At 45.8% G+C, this 27,716-nt stretch overlaps 1 protein-coding gene and 2 long non-coding RNA genes across 4 annotated transcripts in view; 2 read left to right on the forward strand and 1 right to left on the reverse strand.

Moving 5' to 3' along the window:
- The window catches only part of LOC144584822 (uncharacterized), a 274,399-nt gene that overhangs the window by 19,794 nt on the left and 226,889 nt on the right, over positions 1–27,716 (reverse strand). The gene's annotated exons all lie outside the window — the stretch shown is intronic.
- FDFT1 (farnesyl-diphosphate farnesyltransferase 1) lies at positions 73–26,157 on the forward strand. 2 transcript variants are annotated; one of them, XM_072986771.2, is made up of 8 exons: positions 73–488; positions 7,390–7,487; positions 11,318–11,501; positions 14,730–14,858; positions 18,786–18,977; positions 20,496–20,672; positions 22,241–22,393; positions 25,537–26,157. In XM_072986771.2, exons 1-8 carry the CDS (start codon positions 387–389, stop codon positions 25,756–25,758), a joined length of 1,257 nt encoding a protein of 418 aa, XP_072842872.2. In that variant the 5' UTR covers positions 73–386; the 3' UTR covers positions 25,759–26,157. The 2 variants fall into 2 exon arrangements, with proteins under 2 accessions (XP_072842872.2, XP_072842866.2); XM_072986765.2 differs by lacking the exon at positions 73–488 and having other exon boundaries at positions 7,003–7,487.
- On the forward strand, positions 7,581–10,626 carry LOC144584824 (uncharacterized). The gene is made up of 2 exons (XR_013539290.1): positions 7,581–9,578; positions 10,103–10,626. It is a non-coding gene; the product is annotated as an uncharacterized LOC144584824 (long non-coding RNA).

The following is a 27,716-nucleotide window of genomic DNA, read 5'->3' on the forward strand; positions in this document are numbered from 1 at the left end:
AGCCTCCCTATCAGCCCCGGCGGCCAGGTGCGCTGCCCTCTGATTGGCTGCTGCTAGGTGACGCGCCTCAGAGGGAGGAGATGAAAGACCAGGCGACGGAGAGGATGGCTTCAGGTGGTCCAGAGCATCCTTAAGGGAGGCGCCCGGGAAGGAAGGAAGGAAGGACCCATTGGGGACCCCAAAAAGGCCCGGGAAGGGGGGCCACCAAAGCAGGAGGGTGGAAGGGGAGGAGGTGGAAAGAGGACCCCGTTGGTTTTGGTGGGTGGTGGGGCAAAAAGAGGAAAAAAGGGAGGAGGAGGGTAGAGGAAAACGAAGCACCCCCCCTTCTTAGGGACCCTTTGCCTGCCTTCTGCCCCCCCCCCGGGGCCATCCCAGAGTGCCCAAGGATGGAGCTGCTAAAGAAGTGGTTGGGTCACCCGGAGGAGCTCTACAACCTGGTGAAATTCAAGATGGGGGGCTACAAGACCGTCATGCCCAAGATGGACCAGGTGAGTCAGCCGACACCCCCCCCCCAGGTCGCCTTTTGACTTCTGCAACCCTAAACCCTTTCCCTCTTCTTTAGGCTTGGTGGGAGCTACTGCTGATGTGTCGGTGGTGGAATCAAATGCGTTATTATTCTTATTTTTTCCCCCTCCCCATGCAAGCATTCCTTGCTTTATTTCACACTGCTGTCATCGTCGTCCAGGGTGCTCGATCCAGCTCAGTGGGTTGGCAAAATTACGGGTGGGAAGAAACGCAAGGGCAAAATATTTGGGCACCTTGAAGTTTCCAGTGTGAAGGCGTGGATGTCGATCCGGGAAACCTCACCATACTTTTCAAGGTGCCACAATATTTTTGTCCTGGCGTTTTCCTTTTTATTGTTCAGAAATTGTTCAGTCAATCAAAACTCTTTGATTGTTGTTGTTGTTAAAGTAAAAAAACAAACAAACACCAGGCACAGTATTATATAACACATACAAGTTTAATCCACCACCACCATAATAATAATAACAATAACAACAAAAGAACAACAACAATAAGAAGTATTTGTCTCTTTTTTTATTGCTGACTGGTGGGTGAATCCCTTGGAAAAATGCATATTGCATTAACTAGGGATTAAAATATGGAATAGATTTAAAACAAATTAAATCAACGCGGAAAAGAGGTGTTGGTAGAAGCCGGGCAGTTCTGTGTTCAGTATCCTCTGCCCCTTTCTTGTGTATGTTTTGCACATCAGTCAAAGGGTGGAGGAAATATAAGACATCTTGATTCCAAAGACTGTTGGCATAAGATGACTCTTGTGTTGACTCTCAAATGTTTTGTTGGGCTTATGTGCTAGGAACAATAATTCAACTTCCCTCGAAATATTTTTTAAATCACCAAATGAAAGCAAACAGGTGTACTCCAGGTGTATCAGGACAATAATTCTTGATGGGTGTCCTAACTGGGGGAACCTGCAGTGGGACAAACTGCTGTTTCCCTAAGTACGCAGATAGGGTATCAAGTTGCCCATTTAATTAACGGAGGCTGTAGAGCAGACTGTATGGATGGTCCCAAGGACACAGTGTATTGGTATCAAGCAATGAAGCTAATATGCAAGTGACATGGGGAGAAGTTTCAATCCAGCTCCACCCAGCATCTGAAGGAAGTTTTACTGTATGTTGAAAGTCCACCCACTGGAAAAGTACCCTGTAGACCACTCCTATTTGGTTGGTGTGTCTGTATCTGTGCCCCAAAATATAGAATATAAAAATATAGAAAAATTAAATTCTGTTCTAACTCCTGTTAGAAGATGCCGGTCATGGAGACTGGCAAAACGTTAGGAAGAAAGACCTCAGAACACGGCCAAACAACCCGAAAAACCTACAACATCCATAAATCTGTTTGATTTATCTCACAAGATGAAACTACTTCCCATGATTTACATCTTGGATTTGAATCTTATATGACTAAGACAGTGTCACATTACATTAGTATTCACCTAAGGAGAATCTGTAATCAAGGTAGTGATTACAGTCTACATTACATGCCTCCCCATGTTTATACCCATGTCTTAGCACTGACTGAGAACGTAGCAGAATTTGGAAGTGCAATGAATAAACACAGAGGTGTTTCAAAGCTGTTTTTAAGGCATAGCTGCCATGAAGTTGTGCACATAACACAAGATGCTTGAAAATAATCTGAGAAGACCAGGTTCTGGAATGACATCATTGAGTGAATGGTATAGACAAAATTAGAAGTGATGACATAGCTTAATATCATAAATGTAGCATTTTGATTTATATTCTACCCTGTGGAACTTTTGGGCCAGACAGGTCTGTGATAATTTCTTGTTTTTGCCTCTGGTGAACAGTCTGTGGGAATCCCCCTGCTGAATTACCTGGATCTGCTTCTCCAAATACCTGGCCAGTAAGGGTCATCTGAACATCTGCAAAAGGATCTTTTATGGAATTCTAGATTAGAGTAAGGTGTCCAGGCGGACAAGCCAAAGAAATCAAACAGTGCCCGGCAGCAAACATCTATATCCCTAAGAATGGATCAAGTCCCTTCTGTCAGGAACACAGTAGTAGTCTAGGTGAGATATAGAGTTACTGCAACAAGAATAAACAATTCTCTCTTTCCCAATGATGTTGTTACATTCCCTCAGGTTACCTCTGATTTATGGCAGCCCTATGAATGAGTGACCTCCAGAATGTGCTCTCATTAACAGCCCTGGTCAGGTCTTGCATTTTTGGCTTCCTTTATGGAGTCCATGTTCCCCTTTTCCTGCTGCCTTCAACTTTTCCTAGCATTATTGTCTTTTCCAGTGAGTCTTCTCTTGAAAGTACAACAGGCTCAAGTTCATCATTTTTTCCTCCAAGAGAGAGAGAGAGAGTTCAGGCTCAATCTGATCTAGGATTTATCTTTCTGGTAGCCCACAGTCCCCGTAAAGCTCTCCCCCAGCACCATAGAGTGAATGAATCATTTTTTTAAAATCCTGTCAGCTTTCTTCGCTGCTCAGCTTTCACATCAGTTTGGAGTGTTTAGGAGTGCAATAGTGTGGGTAATCCTGGCTTCATCTCGAGTGAAACATCCTTACCTCATTCCTCATGCTCCCTGCAGTTGTGACACACCAGCTCCTACAGATTTTGTCTGCCACCAGTTATTCCCTAGGATATGCCGGTACTAACTTTGAACACTGTAGAATTGGGTTGCTCTTTAAGCTTTCATTAAGGAAAGCTTTCAATATGACAGTCTGTTGTCATTCAGGTGGTGGTTTTGTCCCCGTCACATCACCAGCGATATAACACCTCGTTAATGGGCAGCAATTTGCTGCCAAAACCTGTGTTTATCTTAAACAAAAGTAAAATGAACATGAGGATTTTGGCTAGAAGCAGTTTTATTAATCTGGGTTAAAATAAACATGTGAAGATACTTAGACACACCTAGTGAAGGAAGGTGGATTCTCATCTGCATCTTTCACTGCTTTGTTGTTATGTGTTGGCAAGTCACTTCCGACTTATGGCAACCCTATGAATGAGCAATCTGCAAAATATCCTGTCGTCAACAGCCCTGCTAGGCGCCTGCAGACTCCTTTAGGGACTCAGCCCCTCTCATATGTGGTCTACTTCTTTCCTGCTGCCTTCAGCCTTTCCCAGCATGATCGTCTTTTCCAGGGAATCCTGCCTTCTCATGATGTACTCATAGTAGGACAGCCTCAGTTTCTGCCTCTAGTTTTTGCCTCTAGAAATATTTCAGGCTTGATTTGACCTAGGCCCCACTTGTTTGTCTTTCTGACAGTCCAGGGTATCCAGAAAGCTCTCTACCCACACCACATTCCAAATTAATCAGTTCTTTTTCTGTCAGCTTTCTCTACTGTCCGTTTTTCACGCCTGTGCATGAGGATTGTAAATACAAGAGTGTGGATGATTTTGGCCTTAGTCTCCAGTGACACATCCTGACACTTGACCATCTTTTCCATTTCCTTCATTGCTGCCCTTCCTAGCCTCAGGCATCTTCTGATTTCTTGGCTGCAGTCTCAAACAGATTTCGTCTGTTTGCTGTTCTTGGACACATAGGATAAATGATGGAGCGTTAGAAGTATTTCCCCCTGTCTCCCCTCTTGACACAAAAGGGGTCATGCACGTACATGACCAATGGGACAGATCAGTGCATTGCAGCAACTGGACAAGGAGCCAGAGCTGGGAGAGTGAATCCCTGCTATGCATCCTGGGAGAGGTGCCAGCCAAGATTGTCCAGAGCGTGTGGCTGAAGGGGTTCTGCGCTGTGCCCCCCCTGGGCAGCCTTGGGAAAGCTGTATGGCAGTTTCAAAGCACCACCAGAAGGAAGTAAACCACTTCTGAGTACGGTACTTGTCCACCATGAAACCCTAGAGGGGTTGCCGTACACTGAAAGTGACTTGCTGGAACACAATTTGTTATATACACACCTAGGCTGTTTTTTTCCCTGTCTTGAAGCGTAGGTTTTAAATAGAAATCGGTTCCCCTCTGGTTTTTCTAGAGTGCACAAGATTAAGTAGCAGAGGGGCAAGATGGCCATGTGATTCACCAGCATGTTCTTTAAAAAAAATCTTTAGAAAAAATATTGGTTCAAAGTCCCCTTATGCTCTGTGGAGGAATGGAAGTCAGTTTTCCCATGTTTTACAGTAGGTCTTCCCTGCAGCTACCATATTTAATTTTTTTAAAAATAATTTGTTTGGCCCCTAGAGAAGGCTTTTTCAAGGGAAAAATATGTTTTGTGAGATAAAGGAATCCTGAAGAATAGCAGGTGATTTCCCCACACCTTGCTGCCTGAACCAGGTTGAACTGCATACCTCTGTTGCACATGAGCCCTGAGGATTATAGTCTATCATAGTCTATCTCCTTTCCCAACCTTGCAAGCTGAAATATGCAACAACATAATTATTACATTTGGTAATGACTTAAGAAGCTTTCACTATTTAATCTGTTGAGATGGGTATTACATCTATGTACCATATATTTTATCTCAGCTGTTTCCCTTTGGACTTGTTTTGTAGTTTTCCTTGTTAAGAATAACAACGTTCACATCTTGAGGTAGACTGAAGTGACTTGAGATAGGTTTCTGTGCATTGAAATTTCTGATGTCTGATTTATGTCCATTAATTCTTCTGCACCGAAAACAGTTCACACCTCACTCTCCCAAGCACTTGGTGGCGGGCCTATACTCACTTAAAGACAGTCACAATCTCACGCAACTATTCATACACAAGTTACACAACACTAATACAGTGATGGAGATTATACTTTGTCACAAAACCAGATTGCCAGCTCTGCCCCTACTCTGGCAGCACAATCACCAAACACGGTCTCACACACACAACATCAAGGGTACTTTAACTTGTTCCTCTGCTAATATGGCCTATGCCACCTTTTACCAACAACGCCCCTCTGCACTCTACATGGTACAAATAGGACAATCTGCACCAAAAAAAATATTAATGGGTATAAATCAGACATCGGAAAATGCAATACACAAAAACTTATCTGCACTTCAGTGTAACAGGACTCTCTTCAAAAGATGCTGTTTTGGAGAAGAAAAATTTCAGAACAAAAATCCAGAGGGATATGACTGAGATTGAGTGATTGTCTGTAAGCAACTACAGTCCTGCCAACAGGTGCTTGGGAAAGTGAAATGTGATCTATTCCATCTTCTGCCAACAATGCCCACATACACAGGCTAGACACCCAGCTCAATGGATTAAATATTAGCCAAGGTTTCTTAGCCAAATGTAATAATTATGTGGTTATCTGTTATTCTAACATACTGTAATCTGTACATTGTAACATGTATGTTATCAGTTTCCTTCCCAACTAACCAGACCCACCTTTTCAGAAAGAGGTTCAAACACACAGGTTGATTTTCTCTACCTGACCCCATGTTCTGTTGTTTCCTTTAATGACTGTTAATGTTAAAGAAATCAGCTTCAAAAGAAGGGAATACTGAACACATCATTACTAGCGGTGAACTGCGGCCAAACGCCCCTGTCCCTTTATCTTAGACTTAGAGCCTTGCATGCATAGAGTTTTGGCATGGAGTCTCTGCATTCTAGCTCATACTTCCGAAGAATCGGATCCTGTTCCATGAAAGCTTACATTAAAACTTAGCAGTCGGTCTTTAAGGTGCCACTTGGTTTCGTTGGCGTGTGGTCTTGTTCAGTGTTTCTTGTGGCAACCCACCTGCTCTGGCTAACAGGGCTGCAACTTCGGAAACTATGTTTATTATGTGCATTTCCCCACCAGCCTTGGGAGGAACACAGGATCGGTACCAGGGTGCCCAGGAGAGTCTAGAAAACAGAAGGTTTTTTCCATTTGATAAAAGCCAGGGTTAAATTCGGCTGATACACCAGGGTGAAAGCAAGCTCCCAAATTTCGTGGCATTACCTGGCTCATTCAAGGGAGAGGAGCGACAACGAGTGCCCTCCTTTTTCCATCTGACAGGCCGCCCATAAGACGGCGCAGCGCAATCCTAAACGCGTTTACTCGGGAGCGAATCCTTGTCCTCCGCGGCCCTAGCAACCAATTTAGGAATTTAAATACCCCGTTGGATCATCCAGACTCCTAAAAATTGCGCAGCCTGACTTTTAAGAGCAGACGCGGGAGGGATCCGGCCCTTAAGCTGTGCGCGCGGAGGTGTGTGTGTGTGTTCCTTGCGCGATCGCCAGCCCCGATCCTGTGCAGGGGAGGAGGCTCCTCGGGAGGAAGACCCGCGGGAGGGGGGCGCCTGCTTCGAAGTCCCCGGAGCGCCAGGGCGAGATTCTCTCTCTGCTCCCTGGGAGTCAAGCCGCCTTAAAGCCCCCCCCGGGGGGGGGAGCTTCGCTGTAGACACGCTTAGGATTGCACTCCGCTTCCCCCCCCCCTCCCGTCTTTCCTCCCTCCTTGGAAGGCTTGCATCGCAGCCTCCTGTTTTGGAGGAAGGAGGCTGGCGATCGCGGGGTTAAACGCCAGCTGGCTTGCCCGGATCCCCGCCCCGGGTTGCTGGGAGGCGGGGATCGGATCGGCCCCGGGAAGGGGGGCGAGGGGTGTGCCTGCCTCGGGGAGGGGGGTTGTGTGCTCGGCCAAGGGCCTCTGCCGGGCGCGCCCCGGGTCCTCCCCCCTTCTCCAGGGGAAGCCCCCCCCATCCTTTAGGGGCGCCGCGCCCCGGGGTCCTGCCATGCCCTGCAGCTGCAAAGCGGCCACCTCCTTCTTCAAGCGCACGCTGGCCCTCGGCCCGGGCCGGCCCTCCGCCGGGGGATCGGGCCCTGGCTTGGACGCGGGGGCCCGGCTGCGCTCCTCCTGCGCCGCCCCGCGGGCCCCGGTGCAGCTGGCCCGGCGGCTGCGCTTCCTGGGCGCGCACCCGGCCGCCGCCGCATCCTCCGCCTGCGCCCCCTTGACGCCCGCGCTCTCCCCGCAGGACGCGCTCAGCGCCAGCCTCCGCCGCTGCTACCTCTACCTGAACCAGACCAGCCGGAGCTTCGCCGCCGTCATCCAGGCCCTGGACGGGGAGTTGCGGTGAGTGGGGCTTTTTTTTGGGGGGGGGGGGTGAAAAGGGAAGGGCAGATCCCTTGGAGGACGGAGATTTTTTTGGGGGGGGGGGGTTCCAGGCGCAGTTTGCAAAAAGCCCCTCCAAATGCAAGCGCAGGGCGATCCCTTTATTACGCACCCCCTAAAAAAAAAGAGGATCGCCCCGCGCTTGGGCAGGCTTGCCATTCTTGCAACGCTGCACGTGCGTTGCGCAGGGGGGGGAAAAGCTGGCGCACGTAGGCCTCTTAAAATGTTTTGGACTTCAACTCCCAGAAGCCCTGGCAGGCGGAGGCAGGCAGAAGGCATTGTGGGAGGAGTAGTTTCCAGGAGTGGCCAGCAGTGTCTACGCAGTGGGGTTAACAGGGTGGAGAGAGGGGGGAAGAATGAGCAGGTTGCAGCAGCGGTGAGAGTTTGGGGAGGGTTACTTTCTTGCATCCTTTTCTTTATTTGGATCCGAGCATTGCACAGTGTAAATACAATATATGGACATATATGGGCCAAAATAAAACGTTAAATAAATTGGATTATTTTTGACCCAAAGTGGGCTACTCCCCTACCGTTATTTCATCTTTTTGCTGTAGATCTTTTGTACACGTGGTGGGATATCAATTGCACACACAATTTTTAATTTATTTATTTATTTATTTCATTTCATTCATACCCCACCTATCTGGTCATTGCAACCACTCTAGGCGGCGCACAACAATATAAGGAAGGAATTTTTACACAATTAGAGAATTCTGCAACATGGAGAGCAAACAAAATGAATCATAATAGAGAAAGAAGGGAAGGAAATCAGGAATTAATTGGGAGGGGTGGGGAAGGCCTGCCTAAACATCCACGTTTTTAGTTGGTTTTTAAAATGCTGCATGGGTTGAGTTTCTCCACAGTCACAGAAGATTTGTCCTGTATCCAAGTATCCCCATTTTACTGGATTAGTCTTTGATCTTCCTATTTTGTTTGGAAGTCTGTTAAGTGACTTTTGGATGGTCCAGCTAGACTACTGTCTTGCCCTGCTGAGAGGCACTCCCTTGAATTACAGGCATTTTGAGCCATTCTTCAACAAATAACTGTCACAACCTCTGGAAATGCCTACCACCCCCTCCAAAACAAGGTCCGCTCTTGACACCATATTAAATTGCCTTATTTTTAAATTTGTAGTCTCTTGCTGATTCCCCTGTACACATTCCTGCATTTGGTGCAGTTACTTTACCATGCAGTGACCTGGGTGCAAGCTGTTTAGAAAAGTATTTTATAATTAATTGCTGAACCTGAAATAGCAATTATGGAATTGGAAGTCCAAACCACAAGGCATCAGGGAGGGTTCCTGGATCTTGGGATGTTAGATGGGATGATTCACCTGTTTTAATGCTGCCCAGTTAACCTTCATTAAATCGAGAGGCATTGTGGTCCTTTCCAGAGATTCCTGCCTTCTTACAGTGTGCCGGAAATAAGATCGCTTCAGTTTCAACATTTTTTGCCTCCAGAAGACAGCTCAGGCTTGATTTGTTCTAGGACCCACGTCTTTGTCTTTCTGGCAGTCCAGAGTTATCCGCAAAGCTCTCCTCTAGAATTGTATTTCAAACAAATCAATCCCCCCTCCCTGGTCAGCTTTCATTACTGTCCAGCTTTCATGCCCCATCCACAGTGATTGGAAACACAACAGTCTGGATGATCTCGGTCTTGGTCTCTGTTGACACATCCTTACACTTGATGACCTTTTCTAATTCCTTCTTGACTGTCCTTCCAAATCTCAGTCTTCTTCTGATTTCTTGGCTACAGTCTCCATGTTGCCATGTGTGATTGAACCAAGGCATACAAAACCTTTCACCATTTCAGTTGCTTCATGGACAACATTAAAGCTGTGTAGTTCTTTCGTAATCATGATTTTTGTTTTCTTCACGCTCAACTACATCCTGTTTCGGCACTTCCTTCTTTCACATTCATCAGAAGTTGTTTCCAAGTCATTGCTGCTTTCTGCTAAGCAAGATGCATCAGTACGTTTATTTTACCAGTCTTCACTCCTTCATCTGAATCTAGTCTGCCTTTCCATATATGTTCTGCATACAGATCGAACAGGTAAGGGGATAAAATGCACCTTTGTCTGACATCTTTGCCTATAGGAAACTCTCTATTCTGTCCACAATACAAAGTTACTAATTAGGACCGTCAGCACACCCATATCTTCCAGAACAACCCATAACTTCTCATGATCAACGCAGTCAAACCTGTTGCTGTAGTGTATAAATCATTTTCTATTTGGTGTGCTCCAGTAGCCAGCAGATATTTGCAATATGATCTTGAGTGCTTCTTCCTTTTTTTTTTGGACTCCAGCTTGAACATCAGGCATTTCTTGCTCCATATAAGGAAAGAGGCTTACTTGCAACACCTTGAGCGTCACTTTTTTGCATGGTAAATCTCTTTGGAATCTTCTTTCTTAGGAATGTATATTAAAAGTTTCCAGTCAGTGTTTTGTTTTCCACATTTGTTGGCATCTTCTTGTTAGGATTTTGACAGATTCCCATCTCTGTGGCAATGAAATAATTCCATTGGTATTCCATCTGCTTCAGGTGATTTATTTCTTCCTTGTGCTTTCAAAGCAGCTTTCACTTCACTTTCTAGAACTGCAGGTTCATCAACATCGTAGGATTTCTCTTCAAAGGACTCTCTATCATGCTTTAATCTCTTCGGAATGCTGTTTCTATCTTCATCTTTGATAGATGGAAGGTATAAAAGAGAGCTATTGCTATATTATATTTATTTGTATTTATTTATTATATTTAATAATATTTCTGCTGTGTGGCTTAGAAAATGCTAGGGCAAGCAAATAAGCTAGTATTGGTATTCTGTCTGATCTCGGTTAGAAAATCTTGCCAATTGATGGGAGACTTTACTAGGCTGCAGTTGTACAGGTAGGACTACACTTGAAGTGGGTCCAGAAAGTGAGTCCAGTTTGCAGGTGCAAGACTGCAGACTGGTGTGTGGTGTTGGGAATATGTGGGTCTGATTTTGAAAAGACATGCACCGGTTGCAGATTGCTTCCTGGGTCTGATTCAGGGCATTGGCTTTAGCCTTTATCGCCCCAAACATCTTGGATCTTGTCTGTCTGTTGAAAAGGACTGTGTGACTTCTCATGAACTTGGCTGGATGTTAAAAGATACTCCAGGCAGGATGTCAGTTCTCTTGAAAATGGCAACAGCTGTTGGGGCCTCCTTGACAGGTACAGGGGAAAAGGGTTTCTCCTGCGTCGCCCAGATCAAGGAATAGGGTTGCTTCAAAGGTGTCCTCCTGCTAGGCTCTTTAGGAAAGGCGTGAAAACATAATTGCTTGAAATTAGCTTGTGAAATTGTCTTATTTGTTGCCATGTCACTGACTTTACAAATGTAACTTAAATGGCTTTTGTGGTTGCGTTTGGTTTAATTTACCTTTAACGGTTCTGTGGTTGAGTTTACTTCTGTTTGTTCTTGTTATGAAAGGCAGATACGTATAACGGCAACCGATAAGTTCTTCCCTTACGGAGTGTAGAGACTTAATTCTTCCGCTGTCTTCCACTGAGAAGTTGGGACACTTCAGTTTTGAACCAGTTGGAGTTGAGTTGTTGGAATGCTCTACAAGCTTGGTTCCCAACTTTGGGTCCCCAGAGGTTCTTGAACTACAACTCCCAGAAATCCTAGTGAGTACAGGTAGCCGTGAAGGCTTCTGGGAGTTTTAGTCCAAGACCATCCAGGGACCCAAGATTGGGAACCACTGCTTTTATGTTGGTTCTCTTTTTCCCATCTGAGTCACAAATGACCCTCTTCCGTCACCTCCTTCCACAGTCATGCCGTCTGCATCTTCTACCTGGTTCTCCGAGCCTTGGACACGGTCGAGGATGACATGACCATCAACCTGGAAACCAAGGTTCCCATCCTGCACAACTTCCACTCGTACCTGTATCAGCCGGACTGGCGGTTCATGGAGAGCAACGAGAAGGACAAGCAGGTGCTGGAGGATTTCCCAACGGTGAGCGCTTGCGTCCCTTCTTGGATGTCTCAGCTTTGTATCTCAGAGTTGGGAGGAAGGAATGCTTACTCTCCCTCTGGCAACTTAGAAGCAAAATCATCCATCTCGGGTGCCCCACCCCACCCCCAGTTTCCATTTAAAAGTCTCTCGTGAAGTCTCTCCCACCGTTTCCCCAGGTAATCCAGGGCAATAGTAAATTGAAAGGATAAGAAAGGAGATTTCTCTGAATGTTAGGAAAACAACCTGCTGGTGGTTTAGTTAGAATCTCCTTTGTTATCACATGAATCTCCTTATTCAAGTCATAAACAGCAGAAAACTAGAATCGCAGAATAACTGAGTTGGAAGGAGGCTATGAAGCCATCAAGTTGAACCCCCTGCTTAAAGCAGGAATCCCAATCAAAGGATATCTGCCAGGTGGTTCTCATAAGTTTCTCTTGAAGGCCTCCAGTGCTGGAGCACTCATCATGGATTCCATTTTTGTACTGCTCTAACAATGAAAAAGTTTTTCCTGATATTTAACTGAAATCTGGTTTCCTGTAGCTTGAGCCCATTGTGACCTATCATGCACTCTGGGATGATCGAGAATAGATCCTGCCCCTCCTCTGGATGACGATCTTTCGAGTACAGTGGTGCCCCGCATAGCGACAATAATCCGTGCAGCAAAAATCGCTACAAAGCGATTTTGTTGCTATGCGGTTTTAAAAAGCCCATAGGAATGCATTGAAACCCCTTCAATGCGTTCCTATGGGCTTAAAACTCACCTTTAAGCGAAAATCCTACATACGGCCACCATTTCGCTGCCCGGTAAGCGAGGAATCCGGGCGAAAACACAGCAGGTGGCCATTTTATTTACCCGGCGGCCATTTTGGAACTGCCAATCAGCTGTTGAAAAATTATCGCTATGCGATGATCGGTAAGCGAAACAGGGTACCGATCATCGCAAAGCGATTTTTTCCTATCTAAAACATCGCAATGCGATCGCTTTTGCGATCGCAAAATCTTCATCACTATGCGGATCCATCGTTAAACGGGGCACCCGTTAAGTGAGGCACCACTGTATTTGAAGAGTGCTATCCTCTCTCCTCTCAGTCTTCTTTTCTCAAGGCTAAACTTGGCCAGTTCTTTCTGCCTTTTCTCCTAGGGCTGGGCTTCCAGTCTCCTGATCATCCTTTTTGCCCCCTCGGAACCTGCTCCAGTTTGTTGGCATCCTTCTTAAAGTGTCCTTGAAATAAAAGGGGTTAGCCGTGTGGCCACTTACAAAATGCAAATGCAAGAATAGGTGGTACCTTTAAAGGCCACTAATAAAATAAAAAATAAAAAAATGCATACACTGTGTGAGCTAACCTTTTGTGGGTAAATCCCACTTCCTCAAAGCAAATACTGAAAGTTCAAATATTCGTGGGATTTGCCCAGGAGGTTATTTCAAGTTCTTGTTAAGATGAATTTTCACCAGGCACCTCTGTCTTAAATGAAGGAGGAAGTTGTTCTAAGGTTACCCCTGGACATTTGTGGTTTGGATTTCACACTCTAGCTCTCACAACAGAGGGGCACAGGCTATGCGTGCACACAAACACATCTCCTCGTTTGGCTCTTCAAAACAGACATGTTTCGCTTGGCCAGGAGGGCAGGCAGAAAACCCATGTCCTCTATCTGGGAATTGGGGTATAATTTAGTAAACCCACTGGGTCTAGCCCATTTGGGTCAGATTAAAGTAAAAAGAATATTACCTAGTGGTTGCCGTTCTGCTCTGCAGGTGTTGAGTGTTCCTGTGCTGCCTTCTTGGTAAGTAGGGGTGGCCAGAACTGGATGCAGTGCTCTAGATAGGAGACCTAGTAAAGGTAAAAGTTCCCCTTGACATTTAGTCCAGTCGTGTCCGACTCTAGGGCGTGGTGCTCATCCTCGTCTCCAAGCCGTAGAGCCAGTGTTTGTCCATAGACAGTTTCCGTGGTCACGTGGCCAGTGCGACTAGACATGGAATGCCGTGACCATCCCACCGTGGTGGTACCTATTTATTGACTCACATCTTTACATGCTTTCGAATGGCTACATTGGCAGGAGCTGGGACAAGCGATGGGAGCTCCCTCTGTCGCGTGGATTCGATGGCTGGTCTTTTGACCCTGCAGTACAGAGGCTTCTGCGGTTTAATCCGCAGCGCCACCACGTTCCTAGATATGAGACCTAACCAGTGCTAAATAGAGGAGAGCTAGTGCCTCATGGGATTTGTAAACTAGCTTCAGTCTTCTACATGAGGGCCCTTCCAATGTTTTAAAAATCACCTCTCAACCTTCTCTCTCCTCTCTCACTGTCGGTGAAGGATCATGGGATGCGTCCATGCGCCAGGCCTCTCCTTCCAAAACCAGTGTATTCTCCGCTCCTCTCTGGGGAAGTGCAGCAGGGCTCCACTTGTGGGCAAATAAACCTATGGGCATACCTGCCTCAATGTAAACAGGGAACCAGATGGACTGGAGTTTCCATTTGGGTGGAGGAAGAATTCACATCTACACATTTGGTAGATATCAACTCATTCCCCAGTTGATTGTGTGTCCTGTTCAAAACTAAATGCATTGAGCTTGATCCACTTGGATGGAAATAACTAGGAAGAGAAAGCCACGTTCTCCAGTGTTTAAGGCGATGGAGCAGGAGATGGTTCCCTCTGCCCCACAGAGGTGAATTCAAAACAGAAGCTGGAATCTCCTTGGTCAGTGACACTGGTGTAAGCACAGTGGCATAAACTGCAAGGACCTGTTGCTGCTGGCTAGCAAATAAATGCTCATATTCTTTGTCCAGTGGCTGTCACCTGCGGTGGTAGGTGATGAGAAATTTATGTCCTTCTGCTTAACAGCAGCATAATTAACCAATGGGATTCTGGCCAGGTGGTGGAGCAGAGTTTTAAGAAGAATTTTGGCAGGCTTTTCAAGGAATATGAGATGTTCAAGGAGCAACTTATCATGGGTATCTGCATGGTGAGTTTGCATGGCCAGGTGCAGCTTGCCCGAGGCTACACAGGCTGGGCTTCACTCCCAGGAGGCACAGTGGAAAATGAAACTCCTGGACTCTGTCTCTTGCACCAGGTGTGTGAACCAGTGCCTGGACTGCGGTAGTGGAATATTGTGACTCTTAGGCTTTTTCTAGTTTGGTTTTGGTGGGGGAGGGAGTGGTCACCCTCGCCATAATTACGGCTCACACTTGACTACTTCTTTGCTTGCTTCTTTCTTTGCTCTGCTTCAGATCTCCCTGGAGTTCCGGAATCTGGCCAAGGTCTACCAGGATGTGATTGCTGACGTTTGCCACAAAATGGGCGTGGGGATGGTCGAGTTTTTGGAAAAGAAGGTGGATTCTGAGAAAGACTGGGACAAGGTGAGTGCGGAGCTATAGAATCAAGGAATCACGGAGTCGGAAGGGGCTGATGAAGCCATCAAGTCCAACAACCTGCTCAAGGCAGGAATCCAAATCAAAGCAGATCAGACAGAGGGTTATCCAGTTTTCTTTTTAATACCTCCATTGTTGGAGTGCTTGCCACCTCCCGAGGCCATTGGTTCCATTGTTGTACTACTCTAGCAGTTAAGAATTATTTTTCCCCTGATATGAGCCCATTGTGACGTGTCCTGCACTCTGGGCTGACTGAGAACACACCCTGCCCTTCCTCTGTAGGATAGCCTTTCAAATAATTGAGAAGTGCTATCCTACCTCCTGTAGGAGGTAGGACTCCACAGGCCCAGTTCTCGCAGTCTTTCTTCATAAGGCTTGGTTTCCAGCCCCCTGATCATCTCTCTTGTCGTCCTCTGAACCTGTTCCAGTTTGTCAGCATCTTCCTTGAATGGTGGTGTCCAGAACTGGACACAGGTCTCTAGAATAGTACCTCACACAATTGGAAGACCATTTTGTTAAATGCAGTCTGTTAATTCCAGTTGGGTGCAGCACTACTCTGAGCGATATTCCAGAGTGAATGTAGTAACCAAAGAGGCACTAAATAACACCGAGCACCTGCCTGTTTTGGAAGAGTTGGACAGCGAACCAACTTTAGCAGAAATAAAAGTGGCCTTGGATTCTCTCATCTCCAGCAAGGCACCTGGGAAGTATAACATCCCTGTTGAAGTGCTATAAAGAGATCATCACCACCAAGCTGTATAAAATCTTTTGTCTTTGCTGGAGGGAAGGTGGAGTACCACAGGACATGAAGGATGCAAACATCGTCACATTGTATAAGAACAAAGGAGACAGTGGCAACTGCAAGAACTACCGTGGCATCTCTCTTCTCAGCGTTGTAGGGAAGCTGCTTGCCCGTGTTGTGCTGAAGAGACTCCAGGTGCTTGCAGGCAGAGTCTATCCAGAATCACAGTGTGGATTTTGAGCTAATAGATCCACCACTGACATGTTATTCTCCCTCAGACAGTTGCAGGAGAAATGTAGGGAACAACAACATCCACTCTTTGTAGCCTTCATAGATCTCACAAAGGCCTTTGATTTGGTTAGCAGGGATGGCCTTTTTAAAATCCTTCCCAAGATTGGATGTCCACCTCGATTCCTTAACATCATGAGGTTCTTTCATGAGGAAATGAAAGGCACTGTAGTTTTTGATGGCTCGACATCAGATTGCTTTGACATCCAAAGCGGAGTGAAACAGAGCGGTGTCCTTACACCTGTTTGGGATCTTTTTTGCTGTTATGCTGAAGCAGGCCTTTGGAACTGCAACCGAAGGTGTCTATCTCCGGACTAGATCAGATGGAAAGCTCTTTGTTCATGATTTTGTGTACCTTGGCTCAACAATCTCTGGCACTCTCTCCCTAGATGTCGAACTGGATAAACACTTTGGCAAAGCAGCCACCATGTTCTCTAGACTCACAAAGAGAGTATGGCTTAATAAAGAGCTGACGGCATAGACCAAGATGCAGGTCTATAGAGCCTTGTGTCCTGAGCACACTCCTGTACTGCAGTGAGTCCTGGATCCTTTGTGCATGGCAGGAGAGGAAGCTGAACACGTTCCATATGTGTTGTCTCCAACGCATTTTTGGTATCACCTGGCAGGACAGAGTTCCAAACAGAGTAGTCCTAGAACGAGCTGGAATTGCATTACTGAAACAACAATGTCTACGTTGACTTGGGCATGTCGTGAGAATGGCTGATGGTTGGATTCCAAAAGATCTCCTCTATGGAGAATTAGTGCAGGGAATGCACCCCAGAGGGAGACCACAGCTGTGATACAAGGATATCTGCAAATGGGATCTGAAGGCCTTAGGAATGAGCCTCAACAGATGGGAAACTCTGACATCTGACCGTTCAGCCTGGAGGCAGGCAGTGCATCACGGCCTCTCCCAATTTGAAGAGACCCTTGTCCAGCGAGCCAGGGCCAAGAGGCAGGCCCGAACCCAGCAAAATCGGGGAGCTGGACAGGGGACAGATTGTATTTGGAAGGGATGGTCACTCTCGAATTGGCCTCCTCAGCCACACTAGACGTTGTTCCAAGTCCTCCATACAGAGCACATTACCATAGTCTCTCGAGATGGAAGGATGCCTTATCTAATTCCAGTCTCAGAAGCACCATTTTGTGTTCTGTTTTGAGTAAACAGGCTATAAAATGGTGTTCTTGAGATTGGAGAGCTAAGCGAATGCTCATCCTAGGTAGGTTTTTTTAAAAAAAACCTCTTTTATATAAACAGCAAAGTGTCTGTTGGCATGGAGGGACCGGGAAAATAGCCAAAGTGAACGGCTCTCAAAGGGGAAGGTTTGAAAGTTCTGGGATTGGCTTCCTTGGGGAACGGTTGACAGTCTCCGAGGGCCCGTCTGGTACCTTCCGGCGATCTCTTTGCTTTTTCAGCAAAGGTTGCAAAGAAGGGAAACCGCTGGGACTTCTCAGTTGTCTCCTGGCCGCTTTGGTGCCTTAGGAAGGGAGGAGCTGGCCTTTCTGCAAGATGAGCAGATGTTATCTGTCCCTTTACCCGGAGAAGCTAGGCTGGTGGCTCCACAAGGCAGGGCTTTCTCTTGCAACACCCTTTGTTTGATAGAGGAGCTGCCTTTCGAGAAAAGCCAGGCTGGTTCCATTCCTGATGAACTTTCGGCAAGACATTTAGACCGTCGTTTGTCACATGGCCCTTGGGGGTTGTGTCTAAAACTGTTTTGAGAGCTGGTTTGTAGATTTTCTTGATGTGGCTTTAGAACACGATTTCTAAAGCTGGATTTTAAATTGATGTTTATCTGTTACGCTTCTCATTCTTGCTTTTTTAAACCTTTCTTGGGCCCTCTTGAGAGCTGAAAAGTGATAAGCGAACCTCCCTGCGCCTGGTACTATCATTTCTGAACCTGAAAAAGTGAATTGTGAGCCACAAACGTTCACCCTGAAATAAAAATGGGTTGTTGTAAAGGTGCCGCAGGTCTTCTGGTTTATTTTCTTTCCGTTCCGGTTTTTGTTACGAACGAGGGCCTCGCGGGGGACCCTTGAGGCAGCTGGAACTTGGCTTGCCTCCAGTGGCCTAAATACGGAGCAGAAGAGAAAAGGCATAAACGTCCCACCCCCACAATTCCAGCAAGCCCATTTTCTGCTGGTGGTGGTGGGATCAGACCTACAGTCCAGAGCCTGCTGGGCTGGGGCTGTTTACTCAGATTTCTTCTGTCCCTTGTTTAGGGAACAGGATAGTACCTCATTAACAAAGGGAATGAAGCTGAAAAAGCATGGCTAGCAGAACCCTCTAGCAATAAATGATGGGATCCTTCTAAGCCTCTGTAGCCAACTCAGCACTGTTATTGCACTTCTCAGAGCCTAAATTGTGTATTTTGGCAAAAACAAAAGAGAGATCCAAAAAAAGTAAAAAAAGCAAAAACATTGCAGCACATTGAAGACTGACAGCTGTATTTTAATGTGAACTTTTTGTGGACAAGCCATCTTCTGATGAAAGAGTAGGACTACATGGAGAATACTTATCCATTTATTTATACATGGGTCCATTACTGTAAGAGACTGTTTTTAATGGCGAGACTGGTTTATTTTCTGGGCACAAGTTGTTGATAGTGTGACAATTTCACAGTTAGCAATGTCCAGTCAATGACAATGATTGGTAGCTAAATTAATTTATTTTGGGGGTTGTGTGTGTGTGTGTGTGTGTGCGCGCGCGCACGGTAATATTACTGCAGGTTTTAATGTGACAAATGTAATAATGATCAGTTGTCCTTGTCAGGAGATGTGAGCCTCTTGCTTCTTGAGCGTTGGTAGGATGCAAAAGTTTGAGAACCGCTGGAGTTTTGGTGTGTGTGTGTGTTTTTTTAATGGTTGATCCTTCTGTATTTCTCTAGTATTGTCACTACGTCGCCGGGCTGGTAGGGATTGGGCTCTCCCGGCTGTTCTCGGCCTCCCAGCTGGAAGACGCCATTGTTGGCCAAGACACGGCGCTCGCCAACTCCATGGGGCTCTTCCTGCAGAAAACCAACATCATTCGGGATTACCTGGAGGACCAACTTGAAGGCAGAGAGTTCTGGCCCAGCGAGGTAAGAGGAGGAGGACAGAGGTTGGGTAAGAAGAGGTCCCATTTGCTGGGAGAAAGGCAACATAACCATGGAATGAATAAAGGCTAAGAGGGGAGAATCGTGACGGATGGACCAGGGGGGCGATTCGTAGATGAGTGGGAGAGTGTGCCCTCTGAATGCAGAAGGTCTTGACTGGATATATCTCCAGTTGCAGGTTTGCTTATTTCTTATAGTCAGCCCCTGGTGAAAGTAGATGAATAGTCTTGACTTGGTTTAATTCTGTTTTCTGTAGAGATCTATTCCCTGAAGACTGTTTACCTTGTTAGTGTAAGACAGCCCTCTTGATGTCTTCCCTGTGATAGTGACTTTCTGAGACTTTGGATAGATCTGTTGTTTCCCGGATTACTTGCACACACGTGGGAGCAACCTCTATTCATGCAGGTGGATGTGAGGAGACATACGTAGGCTTTAACAAACTTCAAGAACAGCTCCTGCTCCTCCTCTGTATGACTACCTTTCTTGACTTAAGAACGGCTTGAGTTAAGAACATTTTGACTTAAGAACCACTCTCATAGGAAAATATTGACTTGACTTACATACTTAGATTTGAGTTAAGAACTTTAAAAAACCCACGTAGGAGGCAGGGAAAGTGCAAAATGTGAACTTTCAGTTAACTGTTGGCCAGTGAAAAGGGTGCCTGTCTGCTTCTTCACTCCTCCCAGCGTTTAGAGAGTGGATTGGGAGACAGTCTTCGGACTGCCTGGTACTTGTCCTGCCTGGACTGTATTTTCCCTGCCCTTCCCTGAACCTTTCTTGACCTAAGAAAAAAGAAAAATATCCCCCTCTAGTGGTCGAAGGCAGAATAGCAGCTTCCCATTAGTTTCTATGGACGGAAAAGAGCAGATACGGATCAAATGGTTTTCAATGCATTCCTATGGGAAATGCAGATTTGACCTGTGAACTTTTTGACTTGAGAACCGCCTTCCAATACAGATTAAGTTCTCAAGTCAAGACCCCACTGTATTTGAAAATTGCTATCGTATTTCATAGAAAAGTGAAGTTGGAAGGGGCCTACAAGGCCATCAAGTACATCCAAGATCTTGTCCCTCCTCTGTAGGACAGCCTTTCAGATATTTAAAAAGTGCTATCCTGTCACCCCTCAGTCTTTTCTCAAGGCTTAAAAATGCCCAGTTCTTTCTTCATAAGGCTTGGCTTCCATCCTTATTGCCCTCCTGTGAACTTGCTCCAGTTTGTTGGCATCCCTGAACTGGATGCAGGATGTGGCTGAGCTTTCGAGGTTTGGAGCCCAGTTTTTGGCCTATTGGGGGGGGTGTCATGCCAGACACCCAGACTAGATGTAAATGCCCCTCTTTTGGGGGTCAGAGTAGTTCAGGGTATCTGCCTCTGTGATGTGGAATGATTGTAAGCCACTATGAGGTCGTCATTTCCACGGGGAGAGAGTATGGGATGAACAAAAGGCCGAGGGGCTTGCCCCTAGAGAACGCCAGCCAACGTGCCTCATCCTCTTTGTTCTCCCAGGTTTGGAACAAGTATGTGAAGAAAATGTCGGATCTGGCCAAGCCAGAGAACATCGACAAAGCGGTCCAGTGTATGAACGAGCTCATCACCAACGCCCTGCATCACGTGCCTGACGTCCTGACTTATTTGTCCCGCCTCAAGAACCAGAGTGTGTTCAACTTTTGCGCTATTCCGCAGGTAGGTCATTGGGCAGGAGAGGCTGCCAGCCCCTGGAAGGACATTTGCTTTTCATCTAGCGCAGTGGTTACCAACCTGGGGTCTCCAGATGTTCTCGGACTAAAATTCCCGGAAGCCTTCACCCACTAGCTGGGCTGGCCAGGATTTCTGGGAATTGTAGTCAAAGAACATCTGGAGGCCCAAAGTTGGGAACCACCACCGTAGAGGTGAGAAGCTCAGTCCCAGATAGCTTCTTCAAGATAACTGCTTTGTCTCATTCTTCTCTTACTGAAGTTTGACTGGTGTTTTAAAGACCCAGTATGGTGCAATGCAAAGAATAATGGGCTTAAGGACTTGGGGAATCTGGATTCAAATCTCTACTTGGTCGTGGAACCTCAGTGAGGGGGAGGGCACAGAGCCAGGAACCACTTCTTAAATATCTCGCTAACCTTGAAAAGCCCTAACGGGTTGCTGTCAGTCAATTCTGGCCCAACAGCCCATAACACATTTTCTTCCAGCAAAAAGAGGCCAGGTGGCCTGCAGAGGATTTCAAAACACAAATGTGTAAAAGATTAAAAAAAAAAACAGCATTCAATGGATCGCAGTATTTAAAAAAACAGTTCAATACAGTAGTCATTAAAAAGTACTCAATATAATCTCTTTAAAACAATTAAAAAGATGTGTTTAAAAGATTCAAAAGAACTTATCCACGAAATCTCCTTCTTTAGAAGTAATTGACATATTAAAAGGTCGCTTTAAAAAAAAACACGTGACCTACCAGTGGAAGAAGAGCAGAAAGGGGGCTAGCTTGGTTTACTGTGGAAGGGAGTTCCACAGCACAGGAGCATATTGAGCAGCACTGTGGCTTTGTGGACTACAAATGTTTTGGTTCCGAGCACAGTTCTGAATGTCCAAACCAGTTTATTCCGTTGAGATGTTTTTCAATTGCCTGCCATCTTCCCCCCCCCCTCCACACACTGGTTTTGCCTTGAATGATCAGCAATAACCTACACATCTTGTTTCTCATTATGTGAGTGACATAACATACTCTTTCCTTCTACCTTTTATGTATTTTGGTTTGTAAGTTTTTCTATGCACTCACTGGTTTTAATACAGTAACATCTTAAATTCATATTTTAACATCTTGGAGTTCTTTTGAATATTTATTGGTTTTACTGTTTTTAAATTTGTAATGCCGGCCAGAGTAGACCTTTGGTCTACATGGGCGGGTTATAAATCTAATAAATTAAATAAATTAAATAAATAAAAGCACAGGGATCAGCTCCAACCTCCACCCACGTACGCTGAAAAATGTGGAAAATCTCTGGCTCCTTTTAGTGGCCAGTTCTGGTAAATACACCTTGGAAATACATATATAAATAGGCATTTTGAGGGGTGGTGCTGTGTGATTTAGTATTTTCAGCCAGTGGATAAGTGAATCAGTGGATATTGGTCCCACAGACAGGGTGTCCTGCTTTACTTTTCCATTGGCCATCCTCTTGATCAACAAACGATTACCGATCTGTATTTGTAGTCCAGTCAAGCAGGGCTTGTTTTTACGATCTTCTCCTTGCTCATCCTCCTCTTAGGTGATGGCCATAGCTACCTTAGCAACCTGCTACAACAACCAGCAGGTCTTCAAGGGCATGGTGAAGATTCGGAAGGGACAGGCTGTCACCCTGATGATGGATGCGACGAACATCCAGGCTGTTAAAGCCATCATGTACCAATATGTGGAAGAGGTGAGTTGGGTGGCGTGAAGTCTCCTGGGCTTATTGACCGAGCCACCTAGGCGACCAAGTAAGAATGATCTAAGTTTCTGTGATCCAGAGGAAGTTCAGATCTTGTCTAGCACCAACCCTGGCTTTTCTGTCCTCCCTTTTCACGAAGTTGCTCCTGTCTAAGAGAATTGGTGTCAAAGGTGTTTCTGCAGAGGTTATCTCCAGAGGCAAAGACCTTTGTCTTCAGGCAGGCTTTGCCTTAGTAACTGGCTTGTCTATGGGAGGGCATTTTGTATGGATTGGGCTCAGTTGCTATTAACTGTGTTTTTAGTATTGATCTTAATTGCCATTTTTAATATAATACTTAGAACCAGAATAATGAAGTTGGAAGGGGCCTCTAAGTCCAACACCCTGCTTGAGGCAGGAATCCAAATCAAAACAGATCTGACGGATGGTTCTTATTTTCTCTTCAGTGCCTCCAGCATTGGAGTGCTCAAGTTCCCTTGTTGTACTGCTCTAACAGTTAGGAAGTTTTTCCTGATATTCAACCGAAATCTGGCTTCCTTTAACCTGAGCCCATTGTACGCTCTGGGAGGATTGAGAACAGATCCTGCCCTTCCTTTGTATGACAGCCATTCAAGTATTTCAAAGTACAGTACTATCATAGTATGACTATCAGTCTTCTTGTTTAATTCCTTTTTAATATTCCACCACTTATTTATTTATTTAAAATATTTTGCCCCACCTTTCTCCTTGAAAAGGACCCTAGGCGGCTTACCACAATGAAAGACGATGTTTAAAGTTGGAAGGAATGAGTGAACAACAGTTTTTAACATCACTAAAAGACAGTGTTTATGAACAGTGAATAAGGACACATCTTACAATATTAACAAACAATGTTAAGACAAAGATCAATAAGGCAAAGATCAATAAGCATATAAAAATTTTAACATGTCACTCTGAGAAGTGGAAAACACAAATAGTACTAAAATCCAGTCAAAGCAGTAATGTACAATAATCTATCTAAAAATCACACACAAGGGGCTGGTTTACTGAAGAGAATGTTCTTTGTCTGTTTGCAGAAGGACAGCAAAGATGGGGCCAGCCTGGATTCCAGTGGGAGGGAGTTCCACAGTATTGGAGCAGCCGCAGAGAAGGTTCTCTCCTGTGTCCCCACCAAACATACCTGTAAAGGTGGCGGGACTGAGAGAAAGGCCTCCCCTGATGATCTTAACACCCGGGCACACTCATCAAGGGAGATGCGGTCCTTGAGATAGCTTGGACCCAAATCGTTTAGGGCTTTATCGGTTAAAGCCAGGACTTCCTGCTTTTAGCTTTTAAATGTTGAGTTTTTCATGTGGTTTGCGTGCAGCCATTTGTGAAAAAAAGGACAAGAAGAAGGAAACCCCAGGGCTGAAAGGAAGGGATGAGGGTGGGTGTGAATCAGAGAGGGGTGAAGGTGTGTCACTAGGAGGAAGCAGAGTTTAGGAAAAGTACCTTTTCTGGATTTTAGCTCACCGGATCCCCCAGCCAGCATGCCGATGGTAGTTGATTTGTCCCTTGGGAGCCAGCTTTCTTGCTAGGCTTGCTTACTTCCATTTGTAATTTAATTTAAATTTAATTGACATACTGCCCATCTAGCAAATTGCTACTCTGGACGGTGCACAACAAAATAAACATACGTTATAGAATAATACAGACAATGAATTATCCCAGAAACAAATCATAACCCAAGACAGGAGACGAAATCATTTTTGGAATACCTGACAATACGGCATTATTTCTCCCCTCCTTCCTCTAGTCTGCCAGCTATTTGGGGACATTCTTTCCGACAGCTTTTCTGAATAGTTCAGTTTTTTTAGGAGCTTTCTGAATAGGCAGAGGGAAGGCGCCTGACGTGTTTCCTGGGGGAGAGCATTCCCCTGCATTAAAAGCCCAGTTTCTGGTTACCATTCCCCGGGCTTTTCTCTGTGTGTTAACACCTGCGGGCGTGAGGACTGGGTCCGAAGGGCTGCCAAACTTGGCAGAAGACTTCCAGACAAATAACGAGGTCCCGAAGAGGCTGTGCTGCTAAAACTGCATCCTAATGCTTATGGGCTTGGGAGAACCTGCGGCAGCTTGCATTCAGCCGGCATAATACAACGGGGCCACGCTATCTGCAGGGGGATCAGTTACAAGCCCCCCCCCGATACCCATAATGTGGAAGTATCAAACCCTATACATTGCATGGTCCCTGGCTCCCTCTAGTAGCCTGCTCCTGTTAAAACACCAGGAAATGCATAGGAATATGTATTTCTGGGTTTGTTTTATTTAGTATTTTCAGGTTGCAGGTAAGTGACTCATTGGATACTGATCCCACGGATAGAGGGTCCTTCTGTAGTTAAGAGTAGAGATGGGGATGACTCACCATTTTGGCGAGTCGTCCCGCTTTGTGAGTCTTCAGAAGTTGACAACTTGTGAAGCACGAACTTGGCCCCATAAAGCGAAAAATAAAGTTATTCGTTGATTTATAGTGGTAGGGTTATTTAAAAAAAAACACCCCCACTGCCACCTTCTGTGGCTAAGGGAATCCAGGCTGCCCTTTACAAAGATGGCAGCAGCAGCTTCCCTACCCTAAATGAAGCCGCAGCCGCCATCTTTGCAAAGGGCAGCCAGTTTCCTCGGTAACGAGTATGGTAAGGGGGTGTCGCGGGGGGGTGGGGCTAAGGTAGGGAGAGGAAGAGGGTGGGGGTAGGCTGTGTGGGTGGGCGGCTGCCTATCAGCCCATGGATCAGCTGATTGGCGGGTCGGTAGGCAGAATAGAAAAGCTACAGGATGATGATGATTATCATCATTATCATTATTATTAGTAGTAGTAGTATTCATATGGGGACGAATAAAACAGGGAAATATTCATCGATCCGTATTCGTTGGGACTTAAAATCTGACGAATACGGATCGACGAATATTTAACAAATTGGCTATTTTTGTCGAAAAATTAAAGCAACATTAAAGGAGCTGCAGGAATATCTGTTTTTATATTCCTCCTCATTTCTCATTAAGAGGTCAGCATCACTTAATGTGGTAACGGGGCAGCAGAGTGTAGTTTCATGGCGTGGTTTTGGTAACATGCATGTTTTCCCAAATGTTGTCGCTTGACTGGATCCCCATTCTCCTTTCACTAGATCTACCAGAAGATCCCAAGCACAGACCCTTCCTCTTGCAGAACGCAACAGGTCATCGCCTCGATCCGATCCATGAGCTTGCCGGCTGGAGCCCTTGTCTCCCGCGCCCCTTATTCCCGGGTCTACCTGTCCTGCATTATGCTTCTTGCTGCTTTGAGCTGGCAGTATCTCAGCACCGTATCGAAAGCGACCGAGGAATACGTACACACTGGCGAAAACTGAGAGACCTTCTTCCTTGGGGGTTTTATTTGACGTCTTTGCAGAGAAATCCCATCATGGAGCCAGAGAACTGCTTTAGAAATCCTAGGACTTGCAGGAAAGCTGGATTTGAAACCTTGATTTTTCAAGAAAGGGTTGATCCGCAAGCTTTCACCCGGAAGGAGCTGCTAACAAATAACGTTTCTAGTTGGAAACCATTTTTTCCCTTTCTTTTTGGACAAGTCACAGAGAAGTCTGTTTTGAGTTCACTAAGAGTTTTTCTTCTTTTTTTTTCCTTCTGCAGGGAATTTGGACTGCACTGGGTTTTTTCGAACGTAGGTTTTTTTTAACGAGAATGTTACAGGGTGCCGATTTTGTTGCTTGTGAGTTTTTGACGGTAAAAAAAGAAATTGCTGTAATAAAGTCTCCTGCGGTCTTCTCGTTTATTTGGAGAATGAATCCTCTACTGCCGGGATAGGAGGGCTGCACTTCCAATGGGTAATCTGTTGGGGGGGGGGAGAGCATGAAACAAAGGTGCCCTCTCCCTGGTTAAATACATGTGCAGAAACAGTTCTTAGTAGAAGTGGTTGCAGGTGTTGTCCATCTTTTGCTCACTCTTCTAATCTTTTCACCCTGTGGAGCCAGATGTTGTGGAATTGAGCCAAACAACATGTGGAGAGTGACCAGTTGCCCACTTTTACAGCAACTCAGGTCAACAAAGCGACGTATTATTCTATTTGCACTTACCTGGTGCAGGTTCTCCTTGACTACAGTCCACAGAAGCTATGAGAGGTATTGAGGTCTTGGCCCAGCCTTCTGGGAGTTGTTCAAGAGCACCTGTGGCCCTATATTTAGGAACCAGTGTATTAAATACTGTTTTTTAAAAAATTCTATGGACATACAGTGGAAATAAAAAGTTTACACACTCCTGTGAAAATGTCAAGTGTCTGTGATGTAAAAAAAAGAGAGGCAAAGATAAAGCATTTCAGAACCTTTTCCACCTTTAATGAGACCTGTAAACTGTACAACTCAGCTGAACAACAAATGGAAATCTTTTTAGGTGGAGGGAAGTTAAAATTAAAATCTCAAATAATATGGTTGCATCTGTGTGCACGCCCTCTTATAACTGGGGCTGTTACTGTGTTCAGCAGTAAACAATCATGTTCAAACTCACGTTAAGTAGGAGTCAGGAGACCCCTGCTATCATTTAAAGTGCCTCTGAGGAATCCCAAATAAAGATCAGCTGTACTAGTAGGTCTTTTCCTGACATTTTCGTAGTCACATCCTACAGCAGAAGCCATGATCCGCAGAGAGCCTTCAAAGCATCAGAGGGATCTCATTGTTAAAAGGTATCAGTCAGGAGAAGGAGGCATTAGATATACCAGTGGTCCTCAACCTTTTTAACCCCACGGACTGGTTGGGGAAGGCAGGCCCCCCATGCTCATGTGCATGCGTGGAGTGCTTGCGGGCAGGTGCTCATGTGCATGTGGGAGGGTATGTGGGCGCGGGTGTGCTCATGCGCATGTGTGAAGGGTGGTGCTTGTGCTAGCACGTGTGTTTGTGGGGATGCACAAAGGTCAGCATGGTGCTCGAGGGTGCTCATGTGCAAAGGGGCTGTATGTGTGGGGGAGTATTGCAGGGGGAGGTCTGTCTCTGTGTCCCAGTCTGGCTCAGACTGCGGACCAGCACCGGGCCGCAGACTGGGGGTTAGGGCCCTCTGAGATATACCAAGGAACCCAGTGAAGACAGTCAGTCATCATCAAGTGGAGAAAATATGGCGCAACAGTGACATCACCAAGAACTGGACGTCCTTGCAAAAGCAATGAAGAGACTAGAAGACAATGGGTCAGGGAGGTTGCCAAGAGGCCTATAGCAGCATTAAAGGAGCTGCAGGAATATGGCAAGTCCTGGCTGTGTGGTACATGTGACAACCATCTCCCGTATTCATATTTCTGGGCTGTGGGGTAGAGTGGCAAGACAGA

The sequence above is a fragment of the Pogona vitticeps genome, chromosome 1 (assembly GCF_051106095.1).
Source record: "Pogona vitticeps strain Pit_001003342236 chromosome 1, PviZW2.1, whole genome shotgun sequence".
Lineage (NCBI taxonomy): Eukaryota > Metazoa > Chordata > Lepidosauria > Squamata > Agamidae > Pogona > Pogona vitticeps.

What these genes read in the sequence shown, in the direction of transcription:
- FDFT1 (XM_072986765.2), top strand. Translation starts at nt 7,150, where the DNA reads ATGCCCTGCAGCTGCAAAGCGGCCACCTCCTTCTTCAAGCGCACGCTG. An exon ending in GCCCTGGACGGGGAGTTGCG is followed by an intron (nt 7,488 to 11,317) that starts GTGAGTGGGGCT and finishes CTCCTTCCACAG; the next exon opens with TCATGCCGTCTGCATCTTCT. An exon ending in ACTTTTGCGCTATTCCGCAG is followed by an intron (nt 20,673 to 22,240) that starts GTAGGTCATTGG and finishes TCCTCCTCTTAG; the next exon opens with GTGATGGCCATAGCTACCTT.